We start from the raw sequence: 27,836 nt of genomic DNA on the forward strand, positions 1-27,836 counted from the left end.
TCGGCGCGTCGCCTACGAACGAGCGGACCGAGTAACCTGTCCTTGGATATCTCCGCTATCTTTCTGAACGTGAGTGCAAACGCTTGGTGTGCGTAGAAAAACTGCGCTGCTAGATCACCGCTCTTTTGTGGCTAACACTTCGGCTTTGTCTTACAACCGCGAACGATTTGTCGAGGCTGCATCGATCAGTACAGAAAACTTCACACCGAGTGCAGACACTGTTCTCAGTAAAAGGAAAGAGGGTCCGCATTTTTCTTTTTTTGATATGAAGCTAGAAACTATTGCGGGTATGCGGACTACTGGTTCTGCAACTCCTGAAAGGCGGTTTTGTAATGAGTATGGGCTGTAAATTTCTTGAAAGGCAGTGCGTATGTGCCAAAACCGGAAAATGGACTAAAGTAGGCATTCGTAAGAAATAAATGATATACCATCTGGCTAATTTCAACAGTCTGTTATCACCGCCCATATATGGTGTTTAATGAACTAGACGGCAAAGCTCTTTAAAGCCGGCGTCACCGGAAGTCTGACTCATGACGTCAGCCCGGAGTGCGCGCCCATTGGTTGATTGATTGATTGATTGATTTGTGGGGTTTAACGTCCCAAAACCACTATATGATTATGAGAGACGCCGTAGTGGAGGGCTCTGGAAATTTTGACCACCTGGGGTTCTTTAACGTGCGCCCAAATCTGAGCACACGGGCCTACAACATTTCCGCCTCCATCGGAAATGCAGCCGCCGCAGCCGGGAATCGAACCCGCGACCTGCGGGTCAGCAGCCGAGTACCTTAGCCACTAGACCACCGCGGCGGGCACGCGCCCATTGGTGAGGGCTTGTGTGCATTCGCTTTTGAAGAGGAAATGCCGCGGACTTCTAAAGCTGCATCCAACTATAGCTATTTTGCCTCGAACGTGTTGTAATTAAATTAGATAGGGTATGTGTCAGTATGGCAAGTATGCGTGGTAGCTTTCATAAGAACCGATGCGTTAAGAAAATAACGGTGAAACAGCCGTAAATGGAGCTTAACGTCATCGTTGTGAAAACGGGAACTTCCAGTGGAAAAAAAATAACAATAATAACGCTTGGCTGACAGCATTTGCCACGAAAGAATGGTGACGTTATCCTTTGTCATCGGCATGATTTTTTCGTACGTACGCAATTTCCTGTGGAGTCCGTTCCGTATAGGGAGGTATTTTTAATTATTCCGCCATTCGAATCGTGCCTGCTGAATATCAGCAACTTAACATATCTCCGTTCGATGAACGCTGCAAAACGCCAGCAAAACGTGCGCACAGTCACAGCCTTCCGCACACAGAACTCAATTTGTTCGTGTGCAGAACATGGTCACTGTCTGACTTTGGGACCGTACGCACCTAGTCGAATGATGCCGTGTGACTGCGGACGGGTTATCCAAGTGATCACTTGCACGCAGTTACAAGTATTGGCAAACATTCACGTAGTCAAACCATGTGCATGCGCGCGGCTTGCATGCATCCGCAGTGAACTGAAGCGCGCGAATACGAACCGCTTTCGCGCTTACCTGTTTGCAGCATATGTTGCACCCACGGCTTCATCAACGCTGCGGATCGAAAGAAAAATATCTGATGAAAAGCTTTTAAAGATATTTAGAAAAGAGAGAGAGAGAGAGAGAGAGAGAACATAAGGAGAAAGGCAGGGAGGTTCACAAGGGCTGAGCCCCGGTAGGCTACCCTGCACTCGGGAAGGGAAACAACGCTCGGCGGAGGGAGATGCGCAAACATTTCTGGAAAGCGTGTCGTAGCAGGTGAACGTTACGAGCGTGCTTTCTTGCAGCGACGTGAACAACGCTTTCTTCCAAAGCCTGAAAATACAAAAAAAGTAAACGCTTTAAAACGATAAACTTACCGCGTTCGTCTAGTTTGTTGGCTTATATAGTACAATGCTTGATTTAACTAATCGTGATAATGGGACTAGCGAATGAGATAGTAAGATAACATGTACCTCTGCTATCAGGAATGCACTCAGTCTTTCGCTACAGTCGTTATGCGTTCATTGCAACTGACTCCTTTTCTGTGGAAACTTTCAAGACAAAAACAGCCTTTTGCGCAATATACATCGATCCAACTTACCGGAATGCCACTTTAGTCATGCAGATGAAAATGTTCGCGATATTACTTTTGAATGCGTAAAGGGAACAAATGAAAGAAAAAATAAAGAAGAAACTAACATGTTTAAACAAACTGCCTCTCACATTAAAGAAATTACTTGGATCACTGCCTGAGATGCACCTTCATAAAAAGGCAGATATCTTCCCGACAGGTTTCTTAATAGAGACCCAACTGGATAAGCACTTGTGATATACAAACGTTGAGATATATGGAATGATGTGTTAGTACATATGCTGTGTGTAAAAATAGAAAGGTGTGCGTGTGAACGTTTCATGACAGTCTGAACTTCTGCAAGCAAACTGCACATTAACGTGTTATAAAGTGGTCTCGGTATGCTTTTTTTGTGATTGTTCCCTTTGTGTAACATCCATTAATATTATTATTTTTCACTGCAGAACTTTTTGAAATGGAATAGCCGAGGCAATATGAACCTCAACCTCTCCACAGCGAAACAGATAGAACAGAACAGGATATGAAATAGATATCGCTATTCGCAGGGCTGATATTCTGCCAGGTAAAGGGGCACACAAACGGTATCCATCACATTCGGTTTATCGTCAGGACCGGGAGCTCTTAACTCGATATCTCGTTTCAGAGAACTTCGCTTCTATAACGTCCCTCTCGACAAGCATTTAAACAGTATCAGGAGGCGTAACACAGCCTTTTTATCATCGCTTGCGCACGCCATGTACATGGCTTAATGCTTCCCGCATTGAGCACCAGGAAGCGCGGCTCAAAGTGAATCCGATTCACATTACGACGCGAATCGTTATCACGCTGTTCTTTCGGGGCGTAATACAAAATCTCTAAAACAGTGGAATTTCGAGCAGTTTCACGATGAGGTTTGTTGCTCACGAAAAGATGTTATTCCCAGGGAGCATTGCATTTGCTGACACTCTGCGGGAATCCGCCGAGGTGGTATTGTGGTTATGGCTCTCGGCCGTGGAGTCCGGACCCGCCGGTCGCGGGATTGAATCCCGGCCGCGGAAACCACGTTTTCGATGTAGACGAAAGTGCTTGAGGCCCGTTCACTTCAATTTTAGGCACACGTTAAAGAACCTCAGGTGGTCTAAATTTCGGGAGACCTCCACTATGGCGTCTCTGACAATCATATCGTGGTTTTGAGACGCTCAGTTCCTAGTACAATTGTTGTTATTAATTGTATAATTACATTACATGGCCTACACTGAGATATCGAGAAGCTTTTGCAGTCACTGCTTGACCATTAGCCCGTTGACAGTTACATTCACAGTGAGATACGCGGAATATACGAGATGAGTATCGACATCAATTGAACAACAGCTAATTTTGACTTACAGTAGTCAGAAATGCGACAACAAACAGATCTGGGGGATTGAAGGCTTAAGGTCACATTGATATGATGGTAGAGTACTTTCGCATAAGCTAGGCGTGCAATAGGTGACAAAGTATGCGCTATGCAATGCATGCGATGGTGGATTCCTTACATCGAAGGCTTCACGCGGCTAATACTTCGTGTCCACTTTTATTTCAGGCACCTCTACCGAACGGCGTCATGAAAGTGACCGCTGTGCTGTGCACGCTGTTAGGTAAACAACAACATTCTGGTTTATCGCTGATGTAGATCGGGTGTAACTCAAAATAGAAAAAAAAAAGATGTCAGAGCAAGAAGAACGCAAATGAAGGTATCATGCACTAAGAAGGAAAATGATCGTATATAAACAGTGCTGTAAATAAACGATGTGAAATTGATTCTGTATTTTTGTGATAGCGCTTATAAAGCGACTTTCCTGGCTGTACTTTCCGGTAATACTAGCATCTCCGTATTGATACTTGCTCCCGCAGACGTACTTATTGATCACCGACTATCTTCGGAACTCAGGCGCACGTTGACTGTTGCGGGGTTTGATGATGGTGTAGCACCTTCAACGTAATCAAAACGCGAATTTGGCGACTAAATTACATTGTGACGCTCAAAATGCCATTGTCCTAGACCGCGGGTGAATGGAGGACAAACAGTGTACTGACTTTTCTGGTTATTTTTGTAGAGTGTGTGCGTACTGAGAATGGTGTAAGGATTTTTATGTCCCGTTAGGAGTGCTTTGCATGGTGTATTGGAAATATACGCTCACGTGTAGATCACGTGACACTTTGGCGTCATACATGTACGTGAATGCACTTTTTCCAATGGGTTGATTTATTGGGAGGGCGGGGGGGGGGGGGGCACCGTGGTGGTCTAGTGGCTAAGGTACTTGGCTACTGACTCGCAGGTAGCGGGATCAAATCCCGACTGCGGCGGCTGCATTTCCGATGGAGGCGGAAATGCTGTAGGCCCGCCTGCTCCGATTTGGGTGCACGTTGAAGAACCCCACGTGGTCGCAATTTCCGGAGTCCTCCACTACGGCGTTTCTCATAGTGATATGTTGGTTTTGGGATGTTAAACGCCACATATCAGTCAATCAACTGAATGTTTTCTTTATGCGAATGCCTCTCAACTGTCATTTCTGTACACGGAACGCGTTGAAACACGAGTATCTGCACTGATGAAAAACTTTCGGACGGCGCATATCCCAACTTTAAACTGACCTCTTTATTCTTATCTTTTCACATTCCTCTTCCTTCCTTTCACTGCCTGCTGAGTGAGTTCAGTGGGTGAGGGGAGGATCGGTTAGAAGAGGAGGGCTGTCACTCCTCCTTCTTGCTTGTTGTATATACACGTTAGAGGTTTCCCAATTTGAGAACGAGTTCCCGTTAACATTCTTTAAATACGAAAGAAACTCGTTACAGTTACATTTCTTCGTTACGTTAACGTTACTTCTGACTTCTTTTTTTTTAAATAAATACTGAGTGTCGGCTAATCCTGGGACAAAATAACATCAGAAATTCAAAGTTCACATCTATCTCTTTCTCTCTGGCCTTCTATCTTTATTTGTATTTCTTTCCTTTTTTTCTATTTCTTTTTTCCCTTTCATCTCTTTTTTCTCTCTACCTTTATAATCGTTCTCGTCTCCACCTCACCCTCAATTCGCTTTCACAACCCCCATGATATACTATACTGATAAAAGATACATTCTCTTTTAGCGTGGGAGCATGCTGCACAAAAAACGCACAATTTTTTTATCATCGCGCTTAATTAGGATGGTCACTCAGCTAAGATATGGAAACGAGCAAATTGAAAGTCAGCCAGAAGAGTACTGGCATTGGTGAGTTGTTTATCTTTCATACTGCCGTTCTTATGCATAATTGAAAATGGCCGCCATTTGAGGTATTCGCTCTAGGCTGAGTCTCACCGCAGTGCCTCCCGCCTAGCCCCTCCCCGTTGGTCGAATTCGAAAGAAAACAATCATCGCGATCGATATACAAAATTTTAAAGTGAAGCGATTACGTGCCGCTTGACCCAGCCTGCCTTGGTCCCCTGCCCTCCGGAGATAACAATGGCAAGTAAACAGGATTTGCAATGCAACATCGGCGGTCCTCTGCTGCCTTTACCGCCAAAAGCCTGCGTGATCACAATCATACCACTTTAATTATAAACTAGGGGAAATTAAAGAAGTCAGGCATAAGCTAGTTGGTGCGTTTCCATTATACAAATATGAAACATTGCTTAACACGCATGACCAAAAGATGTGGTAAGCAAAAAAAAAGTCTAAATACGTTACTTGTTTACGCTAACAAAAAGGGCACACGCTACCGCCCTACGTTACCTACAAAAAAAAAATGACCTGTTCGTTTCCACCCCTCCCCCCCCCCCCCCCAAAAAAAATGCACGTTATTTCGGCCGTTACAGGGTCATAAATCTGAATCAGATTGCCTTCGCTGCTGAAAGCTACAGTAACAATTTTATAAAGCTCCTATTTAAGCTTCAAATAAAATTTCTAGTTCAAACAATAATTTACCTTGAAATACATAGTTAACGAGAATAATTTGCACAGGTATGCCTTCATTCATTCACAAAACTCTATTTGTGTCCTGAAGCCCGGTACCGCCAGGCCGAGCTTTGCGGCGTCATCGTGGACCTTCTGGACTGCCCGTAGATGGTCTTGATAAGACGCGCTTCGCCGCACCATCGTCTGCCAGTAAAGCCACTGTTCTTAGGTGTCGACGAGAGTCGCGGGACAGCCCGCCGGCATGTGTCTGATCCCAATGATGCCATTGCACACGTCACACTTGCCTTGAATTTCACTGTCAGGGAGAATTTTAGGTAGAAAAAAAAAATGGCAGCATATCCACGGAGTGAATGATGGAGAGTGGGGCGAAGAATTCGTCCGTCCATTCGTTCTTGCTTCCGTCCGTCCATGCGTCCGTCAGTGTGACCGTCCATGCGTCCATCAGCCCATCCGTGCGTGGGTCTGTTCGTGCGTCTGTCCCTGCGTTCGTCCATGCAGCCCTGCGTCCGTTCATGCGTCTATCCATGCGTCTGTCTATGTGTCCGTTCGTCCATCTATTCAACACTCCAAGTACCACCATCTCGCATCTTTTCATCATATATTCTCCATATAGAAGCACCGCCATCCAGCGGACATTCCAAGGACTAAACGAGAGGTGGCACACGCACACTTTCTTACGGCTAGCGCTTCGGGTCCACTTCCCACCTTTAACCACCTCGAGTTCATGGTATATACTAGTTCACTGTATTCATGGCACTGCGGCCGAACGCTCGCTAAACCTTTCGAAAACAAAGGAGGTTACGCCCAGCGAGTATGACGCAGCAAACTTTTTCAGTCAGATAGTGCTCAATGTACATGCCAATGGCTGCTAATGGGAAATGAGAGGCGGAGAATTCGGCTTTTACTTTCTTACGGCTTGCACTTCGTATCTACTTCCCATTTTTAACCACCTCGAGTTCATTCATGGTATATACAAGTTCATTGTATTCATGGCACTGCGGCTCAATGCTCGCTGAACCTTTCTAAAGCTAAAGAGGTTACACCCAGCGAGTATAACGTAGCAACCCTTTCTTGTCAGATAGTGCTCAATGTACATTCCAATGGCTGTTAATGGTGATTGCAGCCTGCGCGTTAACTAAAAGCTGAATGCTCTTGTCTCTCATTCCCCATTAGCAGGCATTGACATGTACATTGAAAATTATTTTTTATTGTTAAACAACGCACAGAAGAAATCTCTCACCGGCACCACCTTGGAGGTCAAAATGTTATACTTGTTACATACTGCGAGAGACAAACGGGTGCCGTTATACAAAGCTTCGCCCTATAATACGGAGTTGGGTGAGTTCCGGTTTGCAGTAAACATTGCGTGACTGCCTGAGCGCTGTTCAATTTTGCGTGTGGCAGTGGGAATCGCCTACACCCCAAGTAATAATATTCTGTGATGTCGTTGTAAGTGATTAAATTATCTTTATAGCCCCCGGAATGGCAGTGGGCGTCGGATCGGGTCTGACCGGCACGGCAGGCGAGTCCTCGTGCCAGGTCATTCGTCCCCTCAACGAGGTTGACCCGAGTTTCGTCCGCTTGTCCCATATGAGCAGGAAACCATCGAATTTCAGTATCGATAGGATTGACTTTGTTCATAAGTTTAACCACAGTCCCAGCGACATGGCCCTTGTCGAAGCTCGTAATTGCTGCTTTGGAGTCGCTATAGACGTATGACCATTTTCTGTTCCTGATAGCTAAAGCAATCGCGGCTTGTTCCGCAACCGTGAAATCCTTAGTGGGTATAGGCAGGGCGTTCCGTGTCTCTCCCTGGCTGTCGACCACCACAACCACGTAGGCCTTTTGGCCTTTCACCCAGGCTGCGTCCACGACGGCCGCCTGTTATCCTAGCTGTTCGATTTCTTTCAATAAAGTATGCCTTACCCCAGCAATACTATGTATATTGGCCCGTCATGTTGCCTGCAGAGGCACGTGATAGCTTCTATTTCTGTGGTACGCAATAAAAGACAGTTTTCTCAGTGTAACGTTGAGCACAAAATGAGACTTCATCATCAACGCTATCCACAAAGGAAACATCACTCAATTCTCAACAAATCTGGTATCACTTTAATGGTGCCTCCCCTAAAGAGACGGAGGCTCAGATAGTGTAGTCATGCAGAAATCTTTTGGCAGCTTAGTTCCGGGGGAAATTTTTTTAATGCGTGAACATATATTTTTGTTTGAACATATATAATTCTCTAAAAAAATTTCGAGTGTTCACGAAATGACATACAAGGTTCAGCCAAAATGCAGCAACTATAAAAACCTATACCCGCACTATAGCTCTTAGAGACATACATATATACAAAAAACTTTATTTTTACATACAAAGAACTTTATTTAGCTGTTAGATAGAAAATTTTATTTCGAATATATAGTTGATAAACATCACTGGAGTATTGTACGTACAACTTTTTATAACTACGACGTATTGCAGAACAGCAATATACATTTCAAAACCATGCATTGGACACGAAGGAGTTCTGCGTGAAACTCGCGGAATAGTTGGAATAGAATGTAAGGAGTAACGCGAAACTTCACGTTACCGAAAGATGGTAACAATTTGTTACAATTCCGAAACGGTAAGGAGTGCGTTACTAAGTTACCGGAAAAAGTAACGCGTTACCGTTAATGCCGTTATTTTTAACGCATCGCTGCCCCACCGCGGGGGTCTAGTGGCTAATGTACTCGGCTGCTGACCCACAGGTCGCGGGATCAAACTCCGGTTGCGGCGGCTGCATTTCCGATGGAGGCGGAAATGTTGTAGGCCCGTGTGCTCAGATTTGGGTGCACGTTAAAGCACCCCAGGTGGTCGAAACTTCTGGAGCCCCCCACTATATACGGCGGCTCTCATAATCATATGGTGGTTTTGGGACGTTAAACCCCACAAATCAATCAATCATTAATCATCATGTAATCCATTGCTTGCAATCGTGGGCAAAAGAAAGCAGTGATGAACGAAAGAAGTGAAGCGGCTCAGTTGCAAGATGAGCATCGTGTGTGTCACTTCTTTCTTTCGCTCCGCGTGATGAGCGCTGTTTTAAATACGCCGTAGGCTTTCTTGTGATACTAGAATGCAGAAACTGTGGTCTGTCTATTTGTGTGCCTGTCACACGGAACGATCCTGCCACCCGGCCAAAGTTTAAGCATTTCTTATCGCCCAGCCATGCTGAACTGGTGGTTGCGTTCATACTCCTGAACGTATATAGTAGAGTAAAAAGCAAATATTACCTATATATGACGCACAACATCTATACGCAAGTAATAGGGGGGTCCCTTAGTAAAAATACATAGATGCGTATTATTATATAACGACTCTAGTATGCTGCGCTGAAAACGCGATGCACGAAAGGAGGCCTGCAAAAGACTATCGTCTTTCGACGACATTTGTAGTGAAGCACGCAACTACGCAGACAATTTTATACCTTAATCTTAGGCGAAGTTAACTTATCTTTACAATTTTAGTAATACACTGATTACTTTAGCAATCTTAACAAAGTTCGAAACTTAGCAAAGCATCTGAGGCAGGCACGGTTGCATCTCGTCAAGTACATTGAATAAACACGTGGGCCTAAAGTGTCAGTTCTGATAATATTGCCAGGTGGGTCGGTTGTTCCACAGTTTATCCAGGGATAGCTGATAGGAACCTATTATCAGCGCTCGTTGCCCGTTCCCCCGCTGTATATTTAGCGGCTTCAGATTGCAGACGTCCGCAGGCTCGGCGCGTCGCCTACGAACGAGCGGACCGAGTAACCTGTCCTTGGATATCTCCGCTATCTTTCTGAACGTGAGTGCAAACGCTTGGTGTGCGTAGAAAAACTGCGCTGCTAGATCACCGCTCTTTTGTGGCTAACACTTCGGCTTTGTCTTACAACCGCGAACGATTTGTCGAGGCTGCATCGATCAGTACAGAAAACTTCACACCGAGTGCATGACACTGTTCTCAGTAAAAGGAAAGAGGGTCCACATTTTTCTTTCTTTGATATGAAGCTATAAAATATTGCAGGTATGCAGACTACCTGTTCTGCAACTCCTGAAAGGCGGTTTTGTAGTGAGTATGGGCTGTAAATTTCTTGAAAAGGCAGTGCGTATGTGCCAAAACCGGAAAATAGATTAAAGTAGGCATTCGTAAGAAATAAATGATATACCCTCTGGCTAATTTCAACTATCTGGTATCACTGTCCATATATGGTGTTTAATGATTTAGACACCAAAGCTCTGTGAAACCGGCGTCACCAGAAGTCGGGCTCATGACGTCAGCCGGGAGTGCGCGCCCATTGGTGAGGGCTTGTGTGCATTCGCTTTTGAAGAGGAAATGCCGCGGACTTCTAAAGCTGCATCCAACTATAGCTATTTTGCCTCGAACGTGTTGTAACTATATTATACAGGGTGTGTGTCAGTATGACAAGTATACGTGGTAGCGAAGCTTTCATAGGAACCCATGCGTTAAGAAAATAACGATGAAACAGCCGTAAATGGAGCTTAACGTCATCGTTGTGAAAACGGGAACTTCCGGTGGGAACCAAATGACAATAATAACGCTTGGCTGACACCATTTGCCGCGAAAGAATGGTGACGTTATCCTTTGTCATCGGCATAATTTTTTTCGTACGTACGCAATTTCCTGTGGAGTCCGTTCCTTTAGGGAGGTATTTTTAAATATTCCGCCATTCTAATCGTGTCTGCCGAATATCAGTAATTCAACATATCTCCTTTCGATGAACGCTGCAAAACGCCAGCGATATGTGTGCACATTCGCAGCCTTCCGCACACAGAACTCAATTTGTTTGTGTGCAGAACATGGTCACTGTCTGACTTTGAGACCGTACGCACCTAGTCGAATGATGCCGTGTGACTGCGGACGGGTTATCCAAGTGATCACTTGCACGCAGTTACAAGTATTTACAAACATTCACGTAGTCAAACCATGCGCATGCGCGCGGCTTACATGCATCCACAGTGAACTGAAGCGCGCGAATACGAACCGCTTTCGCACTCACTTGTTTGCAGCATATGTTGCATCTACGGCTTCGTCAATGCTGCAGATCGAAAAAAAAAGAAAATCTGACGAAAAGCTTTTAAAGATATTTAGAAAAGAGAGAGAGAGAGAGAGCATAAGGAGAAAGGCAGGGAGATTAACCAGGGCTGAGCCCCGGTAGGCTACCCTGCACTGGGGAAGGAAAACAACACTCGGCGGAGGGAGATGCGCAAACATTTCTGGAAAGCGTATCGTAGCAGGTGAACGTTACGAGCGTGCTTTCTTGCAGCGACGTGAACAACCATTTCTTCCAAAGCCTGAAAATACAAAAAAAGTAAACGTTTTAAAACGAAAAACTTACCACGTTCGTCTAGTTTGCTGGCTTATATAGTACAATGCTTGATTTAACTAATCGTGATATTGGGACTAGCGAATGAGATAGTAAGATAACATGTACCTCTGCTATCAGGAATGCACTCAGTCTTTCACTATATAATTTTTACATGTTCACTGCAGCTGACTCCTTTTCTGTGGAAACTATGGAGACAAAAACAGCGTCCTGCACAAAATACATCTGTCCAACTCACTGGAATGCCACTTCGGTCATGCAGATGAAAGTGTTCGCCATATTCTTTTTGAGTGCGTAAAGTGCACAAATGAAAGAGAAAAAATAAAGAAACTAGAATGTTTAGAAAAAACGGCCTCTGACATCAAAGAAATTACTTTGACCACTGCCTGTGATGCACTTTCGGAAAAAGACGAATATCTTCCCGACAGACTTCTTAGTAGAGACCAAACTGGATAAGCGCTTGTGATATACAAACGTTGAGATATATGGAACGATGTGTTAGTACATATGCTGTGTGTAAAGATAGAAAGGTGTGCGTGTGAACGTTTCATGACAGTGTGAACTTTTGCAAGCAAACTGTACATTAACGTGTTATCAACTGTTCTCAGTGTGCTATTTTTTTGGGCGATTGTTCACTTTGTGTAACATTCATTATTATTTTTTTCATTGCAGAACTTTTTTATATGAAATAGCCGAGGTAATATGAACCTCAACCTCTCCACAGCGAAACAGATAGAACAAAACAGGATATGAAATAGATATCGCTATTCGCAGGGATGATATTCTGCCAGGTAAAGGGGCACACAAACGGTATCCATCACATTCGGTTTATCGTCAGGAGCGGGAGCTCTTAACTCAATATCTCATTTCAGAGAACTTCGCTTCTATAATGTCCCTCTCGACAAGCATTTCAACGTTATCGGGAGGCATAACACAGCGTTTTTATCATCGCTTGCGCACGCCATGTACGTGGCTTAGTCCTTCCCGCATTGAGCACCAGGAGGCGCGGCTCAAAGTGAACCCGATTCACATTACGACGCGAATCGTTATCACGCTGTGCTTTCGGGGCGTAATACAAAATCTCTAAAACAGTGGAATTTCCGGCAATTTGACGATTAGGTTTGTTGTTCACGAAAAGGCGGTATTCCCAGTGAGCATTGCATTTGCTGACACTCTGCGGGAACCCGCCATGGTGGTATAGTGGTTATATGGCTCTCGGCCGTGGAGTCTGGACCTGAAGGTCGCGGGATTGAATCCCGGCCGCGGAAACCACTCTTTCGATGTAGACTAAAGTGCTTGAGGCCCGTTCACTTCAATTTTAGGCGCACGTTAAAGAACCTCAGGTGGTCTAAATTTCGGGAGACCTCCACTATGGCGTCTCTGATAATCATATCGTGATTTTGAGACGTTAAGTTACTAGTACAATGGTTGTCATTAATTGTATAATTACATTCTATGGCCTACACTGAGATATCGAGAAGCTTTTGCAGTCACTGCTTGACCATTAGCCCGTTGACAGTTACATTCACAGTGAGATACGCGGAATATACGAGAGGAATATCGGCATCACTTGAACAACAGCTAATTTTGACTTACAGTAGTCAGAACAGCGACAACAAACAGATCTGGGGGATTGAAGGCTTAAGGTCACATTGATGATGGTAGAGTACTTTCGCATAAGCTAGGCGTGCAATAGGTGACAAAGTATGCACTATGCAATACATGCGATGGTGGATTCCTTACATCGAAGCCTTCACGCGGCTAATCCTTCGTGTCCGCTTTTATTTCAGGCACCTCTACCGAACGGCGTCATGAAATTGGCCGCTGTGCTGTGCACAATGTTAGGTAAACAACAACATTCTGGTTTTTACGCTGATGTTGATTGGGTGTAACTAAAAATAAAAAAAGATGTCAGTGCAAGAAGAACGCAAATGAAGGTATCATGCACTAAGAAGGAAAATGATCGTATATAAACAGTGCTATAAATAAACGATGTAAAATATTTTTTCGATAGCGCTTATAAAGCGACTTTCCTGGCTGTACTTTCCGGTAATACTGGCATCTCTGTATCGATGCTTGCTCCCACAGACGTACGTATTGATCACCGACTATCTTCGAAACTCAGGCGCACGTTGACTGTTGTGGGGTTTGACGATGGTGTAGCACCTTCAACGTAATCAAAACGCGAATGTCGTGACTAAATTGCATTGTGACGCTCAAAATGCCATTGCTCTACACCATGGGTGAATGGAGGACAAACTTTTCTGTACTCACTTTTCTGGTTATTTTTGTCAAGTGTGTACATACTGAGAATGGTGTAAAGATTTATATGTCACGTTGGGAGTACTTTGCATGGTGTATTGGAAATATACGCCCACGTGTAGCGCACGTGACCCTTCAGCGTCATACATGTACGTGAATGCACTTTTCCAATTGGTTGATTTATTGAGAGAGGGGGGTACCGTGGTGGTCTAGTGGCTAAGGTACTCTGCTGCTAACCCGCAGGTAGCGAGATCGAATCCCGACTGCGGCGGCTGCATTTCCGATGGAGGCGGAAATGCTGTAGGCCCGCGTGCTCAGATTTGGGTGCACGTTGAAGAACCTAAAGTGGTCGAAATTTCCGGAGCCCTCCACTACGGCGTCTCTCATAATCATATGGTGGTTTTGAGACGTCCAACCCCACAATATCAATCGATTTATTAGGCTAATGACACAACAATTAACCGTTGCTTCTTGTAGGAAGTACAGGATGATTGGCAATTCACGTGAACTTTAGCCCGCTCCAGTGCATTTGCAGTCCACGCGATATTTAGGGACCACCAGGTATGAGAAAACTTTGAGTTTCTCAGCTATTTGTGACTGCATGCGGTCGAGCTGCATAGTATACATGCTATCAGCCCGCTTTAAAACAGGCGGAATATATAAATTGATGGCTGCTTGACTAAGCAGTGGGATTATTCAGCTTTTTCTTGAGTCTCCTGGACCTTAAACTTTTGACAACGATTGTACGTGTGCATTTATTATATAAAAGGGAGCTGCGCCGTAATGGGGGGTTTAGTATTTCGTCCTTGATGAACGGAATGTATTTACAACGTGCGAACGCTTCCGGGCACAACACTTCTATTTATTTCGCCTTCATGCGAAACTCACGATGTCGTAACGTGTGTAGTACATCGAACTTGGCGACAACCGACCAAGACTGGCATGTGTGAAGATGCTCATCAAAGTTCCCGCGACCAAAACGTTCATGCAAATGTAATATGATTAGCTTAAGACATTCGTGAAAGCTCCGCTGTAACCTGCTTGAGAGCCGCAGAGAATAGGCAGGCTCCTATTTTGGCTTTTCATAATTCCTGTAAACGCATTGTGCACAGCAGATTTTTTTCAGGGGCGTAGGCCTGTCCATCGTAGCCACCCCTAGTACTCGGAGTGCTCACGAGATGGCGCAGCGCCGCTCGCTCCACTGCGATGCATAGGAGACAGACAGACAGACAGACAGACAGACAGACAGACAGACAGACAGACAGACAGACAGACAGACAGACAGACAGACAGACAGGCAGGCAGGCAGGCAGGCAGGCAGGCAGGCAGGCAGGCAGGCAGGCAGGCAGGCAGAAGGACAGACGGACGGACGAATGTTTTTGACGATGTACTGGGCAAAATTCACGGAATATTCACGGTTTTACCGATGTGCCTCCGGAGCTTCGTCCACTCACCATCATTCACTCCGTGGCTATGCTGCAATTTTTTTTTCAGATAACACGCGGGAGATGGAGTTATTGTAATCTTATAGGTCATAGGAGCCGTTATGCATGCACTTGAAGGCAAGTGACCGACTGTCCGACTGTATAGCTATACCCTACGTGAGGCCTGTGAACAACGTAGACTCATGCCTTCTTTCTTTTCCTTCTACTCAATCATTCCACTTCCCGCGTGTAAAGAATATATATTACTAAAGTACACGAAGTGTTACTAACCTTCTTGCCTTTCAACCTTCTTGCATTTCCTTCATTCTCTCTCTCTCTCTTGTGTCATAGTGTCTACTGTAGCAGACAGTTATCTTCTATATTGTATTAGTTGTAGATCATTATGTTGTAGGGCATAGCTTAATGAAGTAACTGAAACCACCCTCAAGTATCATCCTCCGTTGCTTCAGGGAACTGCGTACTACGGTCCTGCTGCGAACCTTTGCCACATTTTCTGCACACTTCTGAAGACGAAGAAGAGTATGCGGAACTGAGTGCAGCGGAAATCGAAGACGTGGAGAGAGCCTTCAGGCGTTTCCGTGAGGGATTGGCGACACACTACAGCGATGACAGTGCGCCTACCATTTCGATCGCCGGGCTGGAGGGCGTCTTCAACGTGGCCCGGAACCTGGCACACTTATGGCCGCGCACACCCGAGGTACACGCTTGCTAAAGAATGGAATAACTGGCGCACCATAGCACTCGGTATTTTTTTTTTCTTAGGGGAGGGGGGTGGAGGAGGATGGGACAATACTCAGCATTACTATGACAAACGTGCAATAAGCTAAAGTGAATAATTTTTCGACGTTAGTTATCGGTGCTGATGTCTTACTCAGGTGTCTGCGCAGCGCTGTCTACAGCAAATAAGAAAGGGCAGTTCGAAAAGAACCTCCCTGTGTGAGGTGCAATGCATTACGAAATGAAAAAAGTGGCAGGTTCATTCGAAGTTGCTTATATATATATATATATATATATATATATATATATATATATATATATATACAGTGAATTATCACTCGAGTAAGTTTGAAGGAACGCGAGGAAATACAGTTCGTCTAGCTGAAAGTTCACCAAACTGAATATTCAAGTGCTTAACTGTGGAATAACATTGGGCAAGGCAGATATTAAGTCAAAAGTAGAAAATGCAAATCACTTACAATTATGCCAAGCGTCAAATCATAGGAATTGATCAGCGAGGGGGTGTTTTGAAGGTCCAACCAAGAAAAAATAGCTCATACATGTTTAATCACCATCAGCAGCAACAATAGCATCAACAAAGTGAACAACTGTGTACGTTCGCGTGTTGCCTTAAAACGCGTAGAAAGTCTGTCACTGATTCGTAAAATGAATAATTATGACGTAAGCGTAATTTAATTACTGTAATTACTGTCAGCATTCTAGAACACTTGGAAACGGTCAATGTTACGTGAACAGCCGTTTGTTTTCTCACGGCATAGGTGAGGCAGAGAAAAAAAAAACTATAGACTGACGATTGAGAAGGTGATTGAGAAGAATTTCTGGAGCCCTCCATTGCGGCGTCTCTTGATAATATCGTGGCTTTGGGAAGGTAAACCCCATCAATTATGATTATGTCAACAGCCGTCGTGCAAGCGACTCCATATGTTGCGTGATGTAGTGTAAAATGAAGCACGTGTATTGGTGAAGAGTATTGGTGAAGTTGAATGATGAAACAGAGACTGAGTGAACAAAATAATCGTTCCACAATACGTACAAATTTCTTTGCAGAATGTCGATCCACAATTCCTAGTCTACTCGAACGCCTACGATGAAGGACCTTCGGACGAACCTAAGGGAGAGCCCGTGCTTGCTTTGCGCCATGACGGGAACTTCAGTGCTGTGGCCAAACATCTGGACCCCAAACAGACCTTCTACTTCATTGTCCACGGCTACCGCAGCAAGGGCTATGCTAACTGGGTGCAGCGCATCAAAGACGAAATACTTGCCACAGTACGTGAACTTTCCATGTGACCTTAAAGCTGCTCCTTGGCAAGTACCAACGGAAATGCGTGAGTGACAGCCCCGTGGTTAAAAGTAAAGCGCAAACACACAGGACGTCCACGAAGAAAATGCGCGACACTATATAGTGCCGATTAACGACTGCTTTATTCCTTCATACGTCAGTGCTTATAAATGTCCAAGGCAACCCTACCACACATGCGCACACAAACAGTGGCTCTAAACCAGAACGTGTAACCAAGATGATAGCGTACTAGAAATGCGAAGTGCTAATTTGTCACTGCGCCCCTCCAATATGATTTGGTGGGGCGCAGAGACAAATCAGTACTGATACATAGTTGTGCTTTTTTTCCTTGTGGGTAAGCTTCTAAGACCTGCTACGCATGCCCATGCTCACTTCTGCCTTGGATCGACGTACTCTTCAAATCTCGCAGCAAAAATTAGCGTGAGCAACAAGATGTTCTCTTTCATCAGCATTCTGGTTAACATTTTGCGCATGTTTGCTGAGTCGCTCATGCACGCATCTCCCCGCTTGACCAAGATCATGCATGCGTGTTACGCCATGAGAGTGGGAAGGCATAAACCAAACCGACGGGGCACGGAACGTAGGAAACACAGTGGCGGATCTGGTATCCTCCTCTACTCACATCGCAAGTGTGGTACTGTAGCTTCAACAGCTTGTTTGATGCAGAAAACGCCACAGGGATACCACGCCTGCCAGCAACTTGAGCTTATGGGTGACCCTATGCGAATAAGGGACCACATATGGACTTAACTTCTCACGTAAGTAAGGCAGCCACTTTCTTTGCTGTTTTTCTTTTCTGAATCAAAGGCTCAACAACTGCGATCACAAGAACTTGGAGAAACCTGCTGCCAAACGTTGGTCCTAGGCCGAAGAGAAATGAGCATGCACGGCTAGCCTTAAAAGCTTACCACATAAGGAAAGGAGCTCAAGTATCAGTGATACTTCTTCATCGCTACACCAATCTGAATATGATGTCATGTCTTCGGGTATCTATTACACTATCAGCCCTGTTACACGTTATGCTAGGGCTATTGCCGTGTGCCACTGGGCCGTAAAATTGCTTTGGGCATATATGTGTACTGACGTGTGAAGAAGTAAAGCACTGGCTAGTCAGCGTCTGAGCCGTGTTTTTTCTTCGTGCGTTTCTTGCGTGTTGACACTGTACATTCTGAACTCGGGAATATGTACCAACTAGAACCAAATGAGGTTTTACTAAAGCCCCATGAACCCTTCTTCGGTAAATGAAGACAGCAGACTTAAATACTTGTCAAGTGGAACGCGCCACCATGCTTAGCGCGAATCAATATGTTTATAGGCTTGGCGCGTATCCTCAGAATACGCACCTCCAAGCATAGTCGTAACTCCTATCGCCCTCTCCCTTCTGCAGTCTCTCCCTCCTCCTTCACACATCTCTGTGTGCTATCTTCTGGTCTAACCCACCCTCGATTTATCGCTGCGTCTGATGACAATAGACCTGTTTCTGTTTGTAAACAGTGTGATGTCACTGTGGGCACCCTGCCCAGCATGTCCTCTCTCGGAGCAGGTGCTGGTTGGCAAGAAAGTTCCGCCGGCGGCATCTTTCTGCATAGCAGAGCTGCGTGTCTGCAATTCCTTCGACAGAAATTTCTATATTGCTATATTCTAGTCACAGCTTTCGAAAGAAAGGGGTCGCGGAAGGGTCACTGCTCATAGTGTGGAAATTTGCTCGTCGTAGATAAATGGATGGTACCCCAGGCGCGGTGGTTTGTAACTAAGGCACTCGGCTGCAGAGCTGTAGCTCGCGGAATCGAATCCCGGCTGCGGCGGCTGCATTTACGATGGAGGCGGAAATGTTGTAGGCCCGTGTGCTCAGATTTGGGTGCGCATTAAAGAACCCAAGGTGGTCGAAATTTCCGGAGCCCTCCACTATACGGCGTCTCGTATAATCATATGGTGGTTTTGGGACGTTAAACTACACAAATCAATCACCGTCCGTAAAGGCGAACCAATATTGCCGATGCCTTCCAACGTGCACTACACGCCACAGTCAACACTGCACATTTTCGAAGACAATACCGCTGCTCCTCGCACAGGTCACCACGTGCGTTCACTGCCAGCCAGCGTGGCAAATATTTCACCACGCACTTTACCACACAGCTAGATGTTTTCTGACACATACCACAGCTAATGTTGTCACTGTGAGATGAAGATTAAGCTTTAAAAAAATTCTTGCTCCAAGCACCGAGTGACTGCACTCCACTCAGTCACCATGGGAGTGTTTTGCCAACTGCCGCTTTGCACATGCACCGGTGACGTCACGCTGTGACGTACTTCGGTAGCAATGAATGCGATAGAAACCAATTGGGTTGTTCTAAAAGAAGGCTAGCAGCTAACTCCTCCAGCATCCGACATCTCGTATCTCCAGAGGACGCCGGCAGGAACGCACAGGCTGCTGTATGCAAATCAACCTTTGTGTTTTTTATAATCACTTCAACGCAAACACAGCAAGTACAAAGCCATTGATTGATTGATTTATTGATGAATTAATTCATTGATATGTGGGGTTTAACGTCCCAATACCACCGCATGATTATGAGAGACGTCGTATAGAGGAAGGCTCCGGAAATTTCGACCACCTGGGGTACCCAAATTTGAGCACACGGGCCTGTAGCATTATCGCCTCCATCGAAAATGCAGCCGCCGCAGCTGGGATTTGATCCCACGACCGGCGGGTCAGCAGCCGAGTACCTTAGCCACTATGCCACCATGGCAGGGCAAGTATAAAGGTATGAACCATCTGCTTATTGCTGAGCGTAAAAGGGGCGTTTCCGCGCCCGACCGATAAAGTACGCAGTATTTGCCAAAGCCACCCATCCCCATACTATCTCTTCTACATTTATTTTTCCGGGAACCCCCGTAAACCTTTCGCGCAACGTGGAATGGCTGGTGCATTCAATCTCCACTTGAGCCGCCATCGTCGGCGGCCCTCTCATGCGTTCACTTGCACTCGAACATTGCTGAAACATAGCAACTTTAGCTTTCATAGTCCCCAATCTTGCTCCCAGTGTAGGGTAGATTAACGACTATTCTAAACTGGTGGACCTCCCTGCATTTTTTTTTCTTTCCTCTCTCGCACAAGTTCCACAGACAGGTTGCCTCAATTTCACTGCAAATTACGTTTATATTGTGTCAGCCGCGCACAAGAATGCGCATTCAGTTCCCAGCAGCAATAGTTCCTTTGCGAAACGGATAAATGCTCGCACACTTGGATTTAGGTGCGTCGTTGATGGAACCCATGAAGTCAAAGTTGATGCATATCCTCCAGTTACGACATACGTGTATGCGTTAGTACTGATCTGAAATTATAACGCCAATAAATGAATAAATAAATAAATAAATAAATAAATAAATAAATAAATATATCAGTCAACCAATAAATCAATTAACCAATAAGTTAATCAATCGTTCAATTAATCGCAGGAGAAAGCCACGGTGATCGTGGTCGACTGGGCGAAGGGCTCTCGGGTCTACAATTACAGCCTAGCCGCGCGTGGCACTCGCACGTTGGCACGTCTGGCAGCCACAATGGTCAAGACGCTCGTAGATGCCGGGGTTCTGGTTCCGTCACGCATCCACTACATCGGCCACAGCCTGGGTGCTCAAGCGGGAGGATTCTTCGGCGAAGACGTGCTTTCACTCACAGGATCAAAAGTGGGACGGATAACAGGTACGCGTCGCCGCCCCGCCACTCGTTGGATTGGGCTGCTGAGCGCCTTGCATTGGGTAGGGAGGGAGGGGGATATATAAGCCCCTGTTCTATAGGTAATGGCTGATGGCAGGCCCAGGTTCGGCCTAAGTTAAAGAAAATGTCTCGCAGTGTGTGAAGAAAGAAGAACAGAAGTCAAATCAAAGAAAAAAGAATCAAAACAAAACTAAACAGCCAAAATTTAAGATAAGCCGATATTAGACTTCGCATCAATGTTACATCTTTTAGTTGTGAATACTTCCAGAATTTCCGCACTTAAGCAACGTAGATCAACTTTTCAGTACATAGGTTGTGGGAGAGGGCAAAAAGATGAGAAACTGAAAGAACTGATTGATTGATATGTGGGGTTTAACGTCCCAAAACCACCATATGATTATGAGAGACGCCGTAGTGGAGGACTCCGGAATTTTTGACCACCTGGGGTTCTTTAACGTGCACCCAAATCTGAGCACACGGGCCTACAACATTTCCACCTCCATCGGAAAAACTGAAAGAACTTAGCAATGTCTTTAGCAGGACAATATTTCTTTGGATATTTATGTTTTTGTTCATGATCAATGTTAGAAATGATCGGCTTATTGACAAACAGTCCGGAAACAAATTTGGATTTCAATAAACATCATAACTCACTTTTTCACAACTGCACACAGTTTCAGAGAGTAGAATAAGTGTTCAAAAATTTAGAGTCCAATGAAATTGTACATCAAAAGTCTTTTACATGTATACAGCCACATATCTATTTTATGCCTGGTGTTTGCACCAGGTCAACGTAAAGTTAGTTTTTTTAATGGTAGATTCGAGAGGAATACGTGACAATGTCGAGGCCCTGTAGGCCGCGCAGAGCATTGCGTCTACCTGGTCCTGTTCGATTTCGTTGAATCTTTGGTATGACAAACTGTGTGTCATCCTACTGACCATGAGGCTGCCTGGGAGTTTCAGAGTGTCCCCCTTGCGCATGCCATAGCGACGAGTGTCGACTCAAGATATCATTGGGGCCACCTCTAGCGCGATGGTGCGCAAGAGGGCAAGTATGTCACTTACACGGCGGTTTGACTGTAGTTACATTCCCACTATACGAATGATTGTTTTTTCTGGGACCCATTTGCCGGCAAAGACGACACGGAGGCGCTAGCTTGGGTCATTTTGCGCTAGCAGTGGAAGTTTGTGCTGCCAGATTCGTAAGTGTTCAGATTTCTGCCTTCGCCAGGCAATGGACGAGTTTGTCTTGTTCGACGCAGGTGTCTGCCTGCTGGAGGTCATGTTATTTTAATTGCGAAACATTCTTAGCAAACTTCGGTGACTTTGAGCGTATCTATCTATCTATCTATCTATCTATCTATCTATCTATCTATCTATCTATCTATCTATCTATCTATCTATCTATCTATCTATCTATCTATCTATCTATCTATCTATCTATCTATCTATCTATCTATCTATCTATCTATCTATCTATCTATCTATCTATCTATCTATCTATCTATCTATCTATCTATCTATCTATCTATCTATCTATCTATCTATCTATCTATCTATCTATCTATCTATCTATCTATCTATCTATCTATCCGCCTACAGCTTTTAGCTCTCCTGGCCCTTTAGATAATGGTATCAATACCAGACTTGGTATGGTATAACATGAGTGTATGAAAACATATTTGACCAGTCATAACATGAAAAACGTGACATGTATGTCATGAATGCCATGATATACATTTCATGGTCCTACAGCTCTTGCGGTAGTTTCGTTCACATGGCATGTTGCAAAACTGGTATGGTATGGCATGATTGCATGCCGAACACAAGCGACAGACCCTAACATGAAAATCATGACATGCGTGTCGTGTAACAACGTGACTACATGCTACGCTCATGATGCACTCACGGCCGTTTCGCTAGCTTCACATGTACCAAACTCGGTATTACGCGACGCGAACGGACGATATAGGTAAATGACACACCTATACATGATAATCATGACATGCGTGTCTTGTAACAACATGACTACATTTAACACTGATGATGCGCTCGCAGCCGTTTCGCTAGCTCCACATATACTAAATTTCGTATCACGTGACGTGAATAGATTACGAATGTAAACGACACATCCAAACATGATAATCATGACACAGAAGTCATGTATGGCATCACTTACCTCCACCTCGTAACGTTATGCTGATTTTAAAGTGACATATCAACATTTTTCATTCGTGCTTCGCATATCATCGATTCTCACTGTACGTGGGATATGCCAATTTTTTTCTCTTCCAAGGCATCGCTACGAGGTCCATATGGTGATGTCATCCGCGCACTTTGCATGATGGATGCCGTCGAGGGAGCGGAGTTCGTATGCCAGGCTAAACATAGTTACGATATTGAGTAGCAGGGAAATCACTGAGCTCGGCAGTGTGCCTTTGTTCTGAACCTTAATAATATTTGATCGGATGGAGCCAAGACCGACCATGGTGGTACGGTTCGTCAGGAATGCTTAAACGTAACTGTAGATATGTTTACGCTTAGTATGGCCTTAAGTATGACCTGGTGGTTAACGTCATCAAAGGCGCCGCTGTTGTCAAAATGGAAATATTGTCTCCTCTTTGCCATGGGGTGGCATCATTGACTTCTTTTTATTGAAGCCCTGCGTAGAAAGATGTGCCCAGAATCCGTACATTGAATGCGGGACAAGATCATTGTTCTCGAAGTAATCTTGCAGGTGGCTATAGCGATGACGTGCTCGAAGAGTTTACCATGACTGTAGGTGAGGGATATTGGTTGGACAGATGTTTTCTATCTGGCGTTTCTTTTGCCCGGCTTCGGTAATATTGTCACCTGCACGTACTCCCGCTCAAAGGGGGAGCGTGACGCATTGCCAGTGATTGGTGAGAAACTGTGAGTTCTCGTACAGTGGTGTCGTTGAGGTTGCTAATAAGAGAGTGCGGGATTCCGCCCCCCCCCCCCCGGCAGTTGTGTGGCGGGGGTGCTGCTGAGCACACGGTGAACGTTCGCGAGGTGCTTTATTTCACAAGCCACCCGTTGATGAGACCGTCGTGAGACAGGTTAGTTTTACCCTACTGATGACCGGTCGTTGCGATAGTAATTCTGCTCAGTACGAGAGGAACCGCAGATTCGGGCACTTGGTTCATGTGCTTGGTCGAGAGTCCAGCGGTGCGAAGCTACCATCCGTGGGATTACGACTGGACGCCTCTAAGTCAGAATCCCGTCTAAGCACTGCAACGATATCGTGTGCACCCGTTGATGATTTGTAAAGAAACAACATACTCGAAAGCACACCGCATCTCTAGGATGCTCTGCAGTAATTAGAAGTTGGATAGCCGATAAACTACTTCTCATTTATTAATAGTGCTGTAGGCACGGTTGCCGACTCTTAAATATTTAATTGTCGAACTTGATTACCACGAAGTGAATAATTGTGAAAGTGACTACATCTTTATCTTTCAATCGAAGCAACTGCAGTTTTGAGACCGCTTACGCCGTATATAGTTTATTTTTTCATTGTCATTATCTAGTTATCAAGTCCTTTTGAAAAGTGTCATGCAAGACGCGTGAAGACATTCTGATTTTTGCAGCAGCGCAAGAAACTTCGTCATTCTGCACAAAATAATTGCCAAAGTAAACAATTTATGCTTGAATTTAAGCAAACCTGATTTTGAATGGTTTGTACCCTACTTTACATTTCTACCGGAAGACTTTTTTCATATATTCATTTAGAAAAACACTTCAAGGTTGTTTCCAAACACGCGAGGCTACTTTTGGCTACATTTACTGTCTTTTGCTGAAGTTGGATGTCTTTTGGCTATTTTTCGTGTTTCTCACGAGGCAACTTTGGCGAGCATTGCGTCGCAGAATGGGGCACTCAACCGGAGAGTATGCAGCAAGCCTAAACTAATCAACAGAGCCGCCAGATGTGGTGAAGAGCTTGCACGGGATAAGGCGTTGAAACATCGCATGATAATGCTGCATGAATCGTCATGCGGCATTGATACCTTAAAGCCTCTCACAACGTGTTTTTACACGTGTTTCTTTTGTTGCTGACCAGGCTTGTGGTGTTGCGCATATGACGAGAGGTCTCGCTACTGGAGATCTCGAGCTCAAGTTCTGTCGTCCGTACATGCTTACTAGTGTTTACTCACTTATTTAAAACTGGGTGCATGATGCGCGTGGATGCACAATGGAAGAGCAGGATTTCTTAATTTTCTGCACGTGCAGGTCTCGATCCGGCTGGCCCATTGTTCGAGTACTTCGGCGTTTACCTGCGCAAGGAGCACGCCGAATTCGTGGACATCATCCACACCAGTATGGGCATGGGCTTCAATTCGTTCCGCGGCCGCCTGGGCATGACCAAGAACTCGGGTCACGTGGACTTCTACCCGAACGGGGGCAGTCGGCAGCCCGGATGCCGAAGCTTTGGACGTATGTCTCACATGCTTACTTTGTCACCAAAAGTACCCGTAGGCTGGGGGGGGGGGGAGGGGCTCTAAAGTTCGCTGGTCACTATTCTACGTATATCTGTAGAAGCGTGGCCTGCGAACTTTAGATCATCCTTGTACATTTCTTCATGCATAATAAAGTCATAATTTAATACCGCTATACAATATTAGAGATGCAGGGCATACGGGACATGCACGACTTCGCAGATTATGTATTCCTAAGCTAATTGTCAGGTTATCTTGGCCATCCGCTATAATAATAGAAACGTTATCTTCACTTAATCTCAATTCAGTAAATAAGCTGTCAACCAGCTATTTAAAGTGAGTACTTTGTTTTTCTCTCACAGTACTGTACTGCCTCAGTCGGCTTTCCTTATCGTGTATGGTGTGGTAATGCTGGAGATAGCACAGAAGAAAATTGGTTTACTCCTTTAAGTTTGAATAGTTCTCTAGCTAACAATGCCTTAACAAAAGTGAACGGTCACTTGACGATTGCTTTTTGCGGGTACAGCTTGCGCTCAATGCTTGAGTTGTTACGAAGTACAAAAATAGATTTCGTGAGAAATTGGGAGGTTACTTGTATACTAAAGGAAGGCTAGACATGTTGCTTCGGACTGGATATCGCCGTCATTCTGTATAGTTGCTCCGGAATGGTGGCCTAGAACAGTGATGGCGGTACCCAGACGGAGAGACCTGGGCCGTAAAATAAAAAAGAGAGAAAGAGAGAGGCTCTCACCCCACTGGATTGCCGTAGGAGTGCTTGCTTTCGCTTTAGTCAACGACAGAGCTGTTTCAGGAAAATGGCAGTAGAGCGAGTCCAGGTCAAAACCTCCTTTGTCCAGGCCAGTCCGGGCACCCGATAGACCGACGCACATGGATTACCCGGAAACGTTAGAGAGCATGCCAGCCAGTGTAGAGCCACAAATTTTTATCGCAGGGAGGGGGGGGGGGGGCGGAACGAGGAGTAGATATATTTTGTGTGTTGGTGCGGGCTGCGTTTGTATGTGCGCGCGTACATATGCACGTGAGAGATTGGGGAGAATGTTTGGGTGGATGTTTACAGTCCTCAAACCTCCTTCCTCCTCTCTATGTCCTGGCTACGTTCAGTCTCTAAATCAGGAGGTATACGCTGGGCGCGACTTAGAACAAACTTCACTGGTAGTACAGCAAGAAATTTCGCGCGTTACTAATTCTGTGCGTTATTAACTGTTTTCAGCCGCGTATTCTATCTCACTCTCTATACGTAGGCCCGGACTGCTCCCATTCTCGGGCCACCCTGTACTACGCCAACTCCATTCGCACCTGCAGCTACCCGACGTTGCTGTGCGCCGACTACAATGCTTTCAAAAACCGTCGGTGCGCGCCCTGTGACGAGGCGCCCTGCGGTGTTATGGGCCACAACGCCAGTGCGGACTTGCGGGGGAAGCATTTCCTCAGCATATCATCCGCGTACCCGCACTGTCCAGGCGGCGCCGTGGCGACAACCGCTTCTTTAGTCGTCATTATCTCGTCTCTTTTGACTGCGGCCACGAGCTTTGCCGCTACTGCGGGGGACAACCTGAGGATTACAAATAAGCTTCACACATAGGGAGCCCAATGACGCACGTAGTAGCTGTGCGCATGTAGGCTCACTAGGCCCCCGCCTATAGTCAGCCATAGCCTAAGGCTGTGACGTGCAGCAGAACCAAGAAGACCTTATCGAACGAGTACGCGTAGACAGTACAAGTGCTTTTGGGCAAAAAGCTTTTTAACTTGAGTTAGTACATATCTTACGCAAACGTTTGTTATATGTTATGTCAGCTAAAAACTGTGTTAACGACTGGCATGGACAACAAATTACGGGGGATGCTTATAACTACAACGGGAACTCTCGGAGAGTCTACGCTAAATATTTTGTGAGAGAAACATTTATTTATTTATTTATTTTTCACTGTATTAGGGCTCGAAAAACCTTTATGATTGATTTTTTGTAAATACGAGTGACGTTCATTCATTGTTGCATCACCATAATAGTCAGCTCCATCGATTGGGGTCAAATAGAAAAAAAAAGAACGTAAGTAACAAGCATGTAAGACGTTGGTATTTAAAATTAAGGTGCGCGAAGACCTGAAACGGTGAAAATGTTCAACGTGTGCTTGATTAAAATTATCTACGATTTTTTAACGAATGTCGCACTGGTATGTTACACTCAATATCACTAACTCCTTAGGAGGAAGTCATTCATATATTGCTCACAATTCCTCTATTACATGACCTCATTATCTTGTCATTGATTGATTGATATGTGGGGTTTAACGTCCCAAAACCACTATATGATTATGAGAGACGCCTTAGTGGAGGACTCCGGAAATTTCGACCACCTGGGGTTCTTTAACGTGCTTCTTGTCATTGGAACACACGAATACAGGCAAGTGGCCCTTCCTTGATACAATGTTCTGCTACGGCGTACGTACGTGACAGTACGTCTTGTGTATATGTCAGGCAACGCAACCAGTAGCGTCCGGCAGACAATCGC

General features: G+C 45.2%; 1 protein-coding gene across 1 annotated transcript; it reads left to right on the forward strand.

Annotated features, from left to right (window-relative positions):
- Window positions 1-27,482, forward strand: LOC119170310 (pancreatic lipase-related protein 2). Its single transcript, XM_075877041.1, has 7 exons — window positions 1-69; window positions 3,659-3,713; window positions 15,537-15,784; window positions 16,873-17,094; window positions 20,588-20,834; window positions 25,101-25,304; window positions 26,569-27,482. Exons 2-7 carry the CDS (start codon window positions 3,680-3,682, stop codon window positions 26,907-26,909), a joined length of 1,296 nt encoding a protein of 431 aa, XP_075733156.1. The 5' UTR covers window positions 1-69; window positions 3,659-3,679; the 3' UTR covers window positions 26,910-27,482.
- The last annotated feature ends 354 nt before the right edge of the window (window positions 27,483-27,836 follow it).

Source organism: Rhipicephalus microplus, chromosome 2 (genome assembly GCF_043290135.1).
Source record: "Rhipicephalus microplus isolate Deutch F79 chromosome 2, USDA_Rmic, whole genome shotgun sequence".
Lineage (NCBI taxonomy): Eukaryota > Metazoa > Arthropoda > Arachnida > Ixodida > Ixodidae > Rhipicephalus > Rhipicephalus microplus.